Below are 9001 nucleotides of genomic sequence, written 5' to 3' on the forward strand. Positions count from 1 at the left end.
GCAAACTGCATTTATTTCCATACTACGGTTAAAATACAGACAAAATAAGTAATATCCCATGAACATATCCTTGGCAAAGACAACTTCAGTAAAATAGAGTGTATCACATGCAATTCTAGCAGCATAAAGAAAACCCCAGCTTTTAGCTGTAACAGAGAGAGGATTAAGTGCTTCCATATCCAGCTTCAAGACCCCAGCAACTGCAGAAAGGTAAAACTAAAAATCCTCGTTCTGTGGGAGCTTGACTCCACCTGTTCAGGCTGCTTCTGTTGTTCCATTGTTTAAAAAAAAGCCCAACACCTCACAAGCTGTTTACTTTATTTGCTGAAAGTAGACTGCCCGTTACCTCTGTCTTAACCTTCTGTCGCTAAAATAAGGTGTAAACATACCTCTTAAAGCCAACACAAGAGGAGTCTCTGTATTAATACACAAGTCAGTAAGAAAGGTAGTATGCAGCTGTGGCAAGCAATTAGGAAGTGAAATGTTCTAATTTATTGTAAGAGGAATGGAATGCTACAGTTATGGAGAGGAGCAGAGCATTCGTCATTGGGGACTGCATAGTTAGGGGGACAGATAGGAGATCGGGATCCTTAAAGGGGAGGGGAGATAGCCCCAAGTAGTGATCTACATAGGCACCAACAACATAGGTAGGAAAAGGGATGGGGATGTAGGCAGAAATTCAAGGATCTAGGGTGGAAGCTTAGAGCTAGAACAAGTAGAGTTGTTATCTCTGGTTTGTTACCCGTGCCACATGCTATCGAGGTGAAGGAATAGGGAGAGAGAGCAGTCGAACACCTAGCTACAGGGATGGTGCAGGAGGGAGGGATTCAGATACCTGGATAATTGGGGCTCATTCTGGGGTAGATGGGACCTCTGCAAATGGGATGGTCTACACCTGAACCAGAGGGGTACCAATATCCTGGGGGAGAAGTTTGCTAATGCTCTTCGGGAGGGTTTAACCTAATTTAGCAGGGGGGTGGGAGCCTGATTTGTAGCTCCAGTGAATAGGAGGTTCAGTAGTGAGGTCATGAATAAGGTTTCAAAGTCACAGGAATGTACCAGCAGGCAGGAAGGTGGTTTGAAGTGTGTCTACTTCAACGTTAGGAGCATTTGAAATAAGGTGGGTGAACTTGCAGCGTGGGTTCGTACCTGGGACTTCGATGCAGTGGCCATTTCGGAGACATGGATAGAGCAGGGACAGGAATGGTTGTTGCAGGTTCCGGGGTTTAGATGTTTCAGTAAGATCAGGGAAGGTGGTAAAAGAGGTGGAGGTGTGGCATTGTTAGTCAAGGACAGTATTACGGTGGCAGAAAGGGTGTTTGATGAGTACTGGTCTGCTGAGGTTAGAAACAGGAAAGGAGAGGTCTATACCCTGTTGTTAGTTTTCTACAGGCCTCCAAAAAGTTCCAGAGATATAGACCAAAGATGATTCTGGATAGGAGCAAAGTAGCAGGGTAGACTTTACATTTATTGACTGGAGACACTTTAGTTCGAGTACTTTAGATGGGTCAGTTTTTGTCCAATGTGTGCAGCAGGGTTTCCTGACACAGTATGTAGATAGGCCAGCAAGAGGTGAGACAACATTGGATTTGGGGTACTGGGTAATGAACCAGGCAAGGTGTTAGATTTGGTGGTAGGGGAGCACTTCAGTGATCGTGACCACAATTTGGTTACATTTACTTTAGCGATGGAAAAGGATAGGTATATACCGCAGGGAAAGAGTTATAGCTGGGGGAAAGGCAATTTGAGGCGATTAGGCAAGATTTAGGATGCATAGGACGGTGAAGGAAACTGCAGAGACTGGACACAATTAAAATCTGGAGCTTGTTCAAGGAATAGCTACTGCGTGTCCTTGAAAAGTATGTACCTGTCAGGCAGGGAGGAAGTGGTCGAGTGAGGGAACCGTAGTTTGCTAAAGAAGTTGAATCCCTTGTCAAGAGAAAGAAGGAGACTTAAGTAAAAATGAGGCGTGAGGGCTCAGTTAGGGCGCTTGAGAGTTACAAGTTAGCCAGGAAGGATCTAAAGAGAGAGCTAAGAAGAGCCAGGAGGGAACATGAGAAGTTTTTGGCAGGTAGCATCAAGGAAAACCCTAAAGCTTTCTATAGGTATGTCAGGAATAAAAGATTGACTAGAGTAAGATTAGGGCCAGTCAAGGACAGTACTGGGAAGTTGTGCATGGAGTCCGAAGAGATAGGAGAGGCGCTAAATGAATATTTTTCATCAGTATTCACACATGAAAAAGACAGTGTTGTTGAGGAGAATACTGAGATACAGACTATTAGACTAGACAGGATTGAGGTTCCTAAGAAAGAAGTGTTAGCAATTCTGGAAAGTGTGAAAATAGATCAGTCCCCTGGGCCGGATGGGATTTATCCTAGGATTCTCTTGGAAGCTAGGGATGAGATTGCAGAGCCTTTGATCTTTATGTTGTGATTGTCTACAGGAATAGTTCCAGAAGACTGGAGGATAGCAAATGTTGTCCCCTTGTTCAAGAAGGGGAGTAGAAGACAGCCCTGGTAATTGTAGACGAGTGAGCCTTACTTCGGTTGTGGGTAAAGTGTTGGGGAGGATTATAAGAGATAGGATTTATATTCATCAAGAAAGGAATAATTTGATTTGGGATAGTCAACACGGTTTTGTGAAGGGTACGTCATGCCTCACAAACCTTATTGAGTTATTTGAGAAGGTGACCAAACAGGTGGATGAGGGTAAAGCGGTTGATGTGGTGTATATGGATTTCAGTAAAGCGTTTGATAAGGTTGCCCACGGAGCTATTGCAGAAAATACGGAGGCATGGGATTGAGGATGATTTAGCGGTTTAGATCAGAAATTGGCCAGCTGTAAGAAGACAGAGAGTGATCGTTGATGGGAAATGTTCATCCTGGAATTCAGTTACTACTGGTGTACCCCAAGGATGTGTTTTGGGGCCACTGCTGTCTGTCATTTTTATAAATGACCTGGATGAGGGCGTAGAAGGATGCATTAGTAAATTTGTGGATGACACTAAAGTCAGTGGAGTTGTAGATAGTGCGGAAGGATGTTGCGGGTTACAGAGGGGCTTGGATAAGCTGCAGAGCTGGGCTGAGAGGTTGCAAATGGAGTTTAATACAGAAAAGTGTGAGGTGATTCACTTTGGAAGGAGTAACAGGAATACAGAATACTGGGCTAATAGTAAGATTCTTGATAGTGTGGGTGAGCAGAGCTATCTCTGTGACCATGTGCATAGATCCCTGAAGGTTGCCACCCAGGTTGATAGGGTTGTTAAGAAGGTGTATGGTTGTGTTAGGTTTTATTGGTAGAGGGATTGAGTTTCGGAGCCATGAGGTAATGTTGCAGCTGTGCAAAACTCTGGTATGGCCGCACTTGCATACAGTTCTGGTCACTGCGTTATAGGAAGGATGTGGAAGCAATGTAAAGGGTGCAGAGAAGATTTAACAGGATGTTGCCTAGTATGAAGCCACAGAAAGTAATCAAGGTAGACAAAGCTATCTGTTTGAAATAACTCCATGAAGGCTGGTATCCCATCACCATTTCACCCTTTAATTGCACATGCTTGCACATGACACTGACCCGGAGAGTTCAAAGCTAGCTTCTTGAGGGAGCGGAACCCTTGACAGTCCTGTTTATATCAGGTTAACAGCCCCAATCAGGGAGCTTACACTCTGTGATATCCGCCTGGCTGACCTCGTTTCAATCACTACTCTTTATTATGAGAGGTATTGAACATAAAGTAAGGATGTTATGCTTCAGTATTATGGGGCATTGGTGAGACCAGGCCTCAAATACTATATGCAGTTTTGATCTCCTTATTTAAGGAAGAGTATAAATACATAGGAACCAGTTCACCAGAGGCATATTAGGTTGACACATGGACTGGGCAGATTATCCTATGAGTATAGGTTAGACAGGCTTGATTTATTTACGGTGGAGTTTAGAATAGTGATGGGTGATTTGATTGAAGTGTATAAGGTCCCAAAAAGTCTTAAGACAGTTGACGTGAAAAGGGATTTACTCTTGTGGTTCAATCAGGAACTAATGGGCATTATTTTAAAATTCACTTGCCCTTTCAGGATGGAGATTAGGGTAACAATTTTCTCTCAGCCTTTTGCGCAACATAGGAATTCTCTTCCTCAGAAGGTGATTGGGTTGGGAATCACGTAAAGCTTTAAGCAATATATAGATGTATTTTTGACTAATTGAGAAGTCATACTGTATCAGAGATCAGTGGGATTGCTCAGTCGAGGCCAAAATCAGATCAACATGATCTTATTGAGTGGTGAATCTAGCTAGAGGAGACAAATGGCCTGCTTTTACAGGGATCATTGAATAGGCTACAAGTGTTGAATTGGGAATCAGAAAAGTCTGAGGGAGTTTAAAGGGCAAATTTGTAGGCAAATGTTTGCCAAATGAATAAAACAAGGCCCTAGAGGGAGGTTTCAGTCAGTGTAAAAGTATATAGGCCCCGGAGTTAATAAGTTGAATACAAAAGAATTTTGTTAGTTGATATGTGGTGAGCCTAGCAAGTATTGTTGATGTGGAGTTGAACTTGGGTGTGACGGAGTAAGAATGTGCAATTTTAGATTCGGTTTCAGGGAATGAAATGGGCAGAACACCGGTATTGAAGTGATCATAATTCACTTAGAACTGGTATAGTTATGGCAAAGGCAAAAATAATACAGCATAAACTTCTAAATTTTATTAGGCTGAGAAATGCTTTGGCAAAAGTTGGTGAATCATGTAGAGCAATGGGAGTTATTCAGGGTGAACACGTACCCATAGAAAGTAGGTAAACCTTCTGAATGGCATCATGTAGTGAGGGGCACTACAAGGGCTGAGTGGTTAGCACTGCTGCCTCACAGCACCAGGGACCAGGGTTTGATTCTACCCTTGGGTGACTGTCTCTGTAGAATTTGCATATCTTCCTGTGTCTGCATGGGTTTGCTCCAGGTGATCCGATTTCGTCCAAAAATATGCAGATTAGGTGGATTGACTGGATTGTCCATAGTTTTTGTGCATGTGTAGATTAGGTGGGTTAGCTATAGGTTAAGCATGCAGGATGACAGAGATGGGGTAGGGGATGGGTCCGGCTGGAATGCTCTTTGAAGGGTCAGTGTGGACTTGATGAACCGAATACTCTGCTTCCACACTATATTGGTTGTATGATTCTAAGGTAGGTCATAACTGAAAGGAAGCTTTAAGTCAAACACTGAGAGCTTAATACTGTAGAGAACCTAGGCGAAAAGTAGAGATGAAGCTTAGAAAAAAGTGAAGATAGCAAAGAGAGTATGAAAAGATGCTGATGGTATCAAAAGAGGTGCAGAGTAGATGTTTCTGAAGAAATATTTTACGGTAGATCCAATTATAATGTGATAATTAATGTGAAAGAATGTGACATAGGAGGCACATTTTTGCACACAGAGTGGTTCATGTGTGGAATGAACTTCCCGATAAAGTGGTGGACGTGGGTACAATTACAACATTTAACAGAGATTTGGATGGATATATGATTAGGAAAGGTTTGGAGGGATATGGGCCAAGAGCAGGCACCAGGGACTAGTTCAGTTTGGGATTATGTTCGGCATGGACAGGCTGGACTGAAGGGTCAGTTTCTGTGCTGTATGACTCTATGACTCAATTGGATTGGATAACTATTATAAGAGAAAAAGTGTTAAAGGACTTGACATACTTGAAAATGGACAAATCACAATGCTTGGATCAAGTAACTCACCAGACTCTAAAAGAAAGAAGAATGGAAAATATGTAGATTCTGACCATCATATTTCAAAACTTCCTGTCTACAGTAATGAAGCCAGAGGATTGAAGCACTATCAACATTTTACCACCGTTAATTAGCTTTGACCTTATAAATAACTTTGTTGTGGAAAACTTATTTTAATCAATTCTGAAGTACAATATAAATCTTCGAAAGGCATTAATAATCAAGGAAAGCCAGCATTAACTTATAAAGGGAAGTCATGTCTAAATAATGTGATTGAATTTTCAAGGATGTGACAGATAGAATCACAATATTAGGACAATTGACATGTGTAGTCAGGATTGTTGATTAGAGTTGCTCAATGCTTAATGTGTGTTTCCACCATTCAGCTTTATAAGTATATGAAGATTACACTCCAGTGTTCTGTTTTTCAGTATTTAGCTGTCTGAGTTTTAGGAGCCCTAGAATTGGGCTTGTACCTTCATCTGGTTTCAGCCCTAGATCACAAAGTTTTAGAATTGACAAGCAGTCAAGAAAATCTGAATTTTAGTTAAAAATTATATTCAGAGCATCAAATTTTTGAACTTCATCTGCATCATTATTGATAATAGAAAAACTCAGACTTCCTGATTTTCAGAGATAATGTCCTTATTTCATATATGCAACTTCGTTTTGCAATAGTGTACTGATCAGTCTTCTATATTGTGATTCTGAAAGTAAAAAGAAAATTGACATCTTATTCCTTATTATAGATCATCATGGAATTCGATTTCTTTTACATTCGACCATTTATAGGCTGCTATCGAGATCATCTAAAAATTTATGACGGTTCTAACATTCGCTCACCAATTCTCAAAGGACCAGCTTGTGGCAAAGTGGCTCCAGCAGTGATCTCTTCCCAGCATAAATTGTTAATTACATTTTTCTCGGGTGGACAGAAACACACTCGTGGTTTCAGTGCTAAGTATCGATTTGGTAAAATCTTGGTATAACAATTGGTGTGTTCTTTCAATTTATTTGTGTACATATCTATATATAAAAAAGAATTAGAAGACTGTAAATGTTTCACTGATTTTTTTTTACCCATTTTCCAGTTAGATGTGGAGAAATGTTGACTGCTTCACCAACCAGAATTGTAGGTAGAGTTGAACATAAAGGTTCCATGAATTCACATGAAGTCTCAAACTGTTTTTGGCTGATTCAGGCACATAGACGGCATAAGGTATGAACATAGCATACTGAAACATTGTTTAGTTTAAAAGAGATATGGGGCTGTGTTGTGGAGTGTAATGTCTGCTGCCAGCTCTTAATTTTAGCATATTAATGCAGAAGAAAAACCGAAAAGCATCTAATGGCATTTTAAATTGAAATTTGCACTTTGTGAGAAACAACATTGTTCGTGCTGATATTTTGTTTTAAATTTCTGTGAGTTAATCAAGCTAACTAGGGGCTCATTGATGACTATTTGGTTCTACTGTACATTGGTACAGTGTATTTTCTGACAGTACTTGGTGTTCCAAACTTCTAGTTATTGTATCCCCTGGGATAAGTAAGCATGTGCTCAATCTGTATTGCCACAAGAAAGCAGAATGAAGACTTCCTGTAAACCATTTTAATCAACCACAATGTCCACAGCCAAGAATTTTCCATACATTCTCATAGTAGAGAAGAAGTAAAGAGGTCATCAAAGTGGATGAATATGAACCTATGTGATTTCTTGAACAGAAAACTGCATGTACAGGCAGGTTCCTACAACAGTCACAGTAATGAAGAGTAGAGGGCCTTTGGGACTTACAGCTGTGTAACAGTTACACGCTACTTTCTTGGACATTCGCTAGTGCATATTTTTGCTGACAGAGTCATGCAGCACGGAAACAGAAGCTTCAGCCCAATTCGTCCATGCTAATCAAGTTTCCGAAACTAAGCTAGTTTCATTTGCCTGTGCTTGGCCCATACTTCTCTCAACCTTTCCTATTCATGTACCTATCCAAATGTCTTTTAAATGTTGTAACTGTACCTGCACCTACCACTTCCTCTGGCAGTTCATTCCACATACCAACCACCATCTGTGTGAAAACATCACCCCTCGGGTGCCTATTACATGTTTCTCTTCTCACATTAAAATTCTGTCCCCTAGGTTTGAATGCCCCAACCAGTGTGAAAATACCTTAGTTATTCACCTTATCTATGCCTCTCATGATTTTATAACCTTTGTACAGCCCACCTTAACCTGCTATGCGCCTGTGAAACAGCTCCCAGCTTATCCAGCCTCTCCTTATACCCTTCCAGACTGGTAACATCTTTGTAAGTCTTTTCTGCACCCTCTTCAATTTAGTAATATCCTTCCTAGAGCAGGACAACCAGAACTGTACACAATATCCAAAAGTGGCATCACCAATGACCTGTGTAATCTTAATATGACTCCCCAACTTCTGTACTGAGTACTCTGACTGATGAAGGCAAGCGTGCCAAACGCTGCCTTCTCCACCCTGTCTACCTGTGATGCCTACAACCAAGGTCTCCCTGTTTGACAACACACCCCATGGCCTTACTATTAACTGTGTAAGTCCTCCCTGGTTGTCTGACAGCTAAAGATGTGGCCCATGAAGTTGTTTTTAAGATTCAAGTAAGTGTAATTGAAACACCATAAGAAATAGGAGCAAGAAAAGGTCATTCAACTGTTTAGCTTGTATGATCATGACTGATCCAACATTCCTCACATCCGCTTATCTATGTTTTCCATGTAACACTTGATTTCTGTACTAATCAAGAATTTATCTCTCCACTCACCAGTGGTGAGTGGAGTTCCACAGGGCTCTGTCCTTGGGCCTCTACTGTTTGTAATTTTTATTAATGACTTGGACGAGGGAATTGAAGGATGGGTCAGCAAGTTTGCAGACGACACAAAGGTCGGAGGTGTCGTTGACAGTGTAGAGGGCTGTTGTAGGCTGCAGCGGGACATTGACAGGATGCAGAGATGGGCTGAGAGGTGGCAGATGGAGTTCAACCTGGATAAATGCGAGGTGATGCATTTTGGAAGGTCGAATTTGAAAGCTGAGTACAGGATTAAGGATAGGATTCTTGGCAGCGTGGAGGAACAGAGGGATCTTGGTGTGCAGATACATAGATCCCTTAAAATGGCCACCCAAGTGGACAGGGTTGTTAAGAAAGCGTATGGTGTTTTGGCTTTCATTAACAGGGGTATTGAGTTTAAGAGTCGTGAGATCTTGTTGCAGCTCTATAAAACTTTGGTTAGACCGTACTTGGAATACTGCGTCCAGTTCT

At 41.4% G+C, this 9001-nt stretch overlaps 1 protein-coding gene across 5 annotated transcripts in view; it reads left to right on the forward strand.

The window, feature by feature from the left end:
• The window catches only part of LOC125459229 (embryonic protein UVS.2-like), a 129592-nt gene extending 122858 nt beyond the window's left edge, over positions 1-6734 (forward strand). For all 5 annotated transcript variants that reach the window (XM_059651857.1, XM_048545375.2, XM_059651861.1 and 2 more), the window contains one exon: positions 6469-6734. In XM_059651857.1, coding sequence (XP_059507840.1) covers positions 6469-6708 — 240 coding nt within the window. In that variant the 3' untranslated portion in view covers positions 6709-6734. The remainder of the gene's footprint in view (positions 1-6468) is intronic.
• Positions 6735-9001: the final 2267 nt, after the last annotated feature.

This window comes from Stegostoma tigrinum, chromosome 17 (assembly GCF_030684315.1).
Source record: "Stegostoma tigrinum isolate sSteTig4 chromosome 17, sSteTig4.hap1, whole genome shotgun sequence".
NCBI lineage: Eukaryota > Metazoa > Chordata > Chondrichthyes > Orectolobiformes > Stegostomatidae > Stegostoma > Stegostoma tigrinum.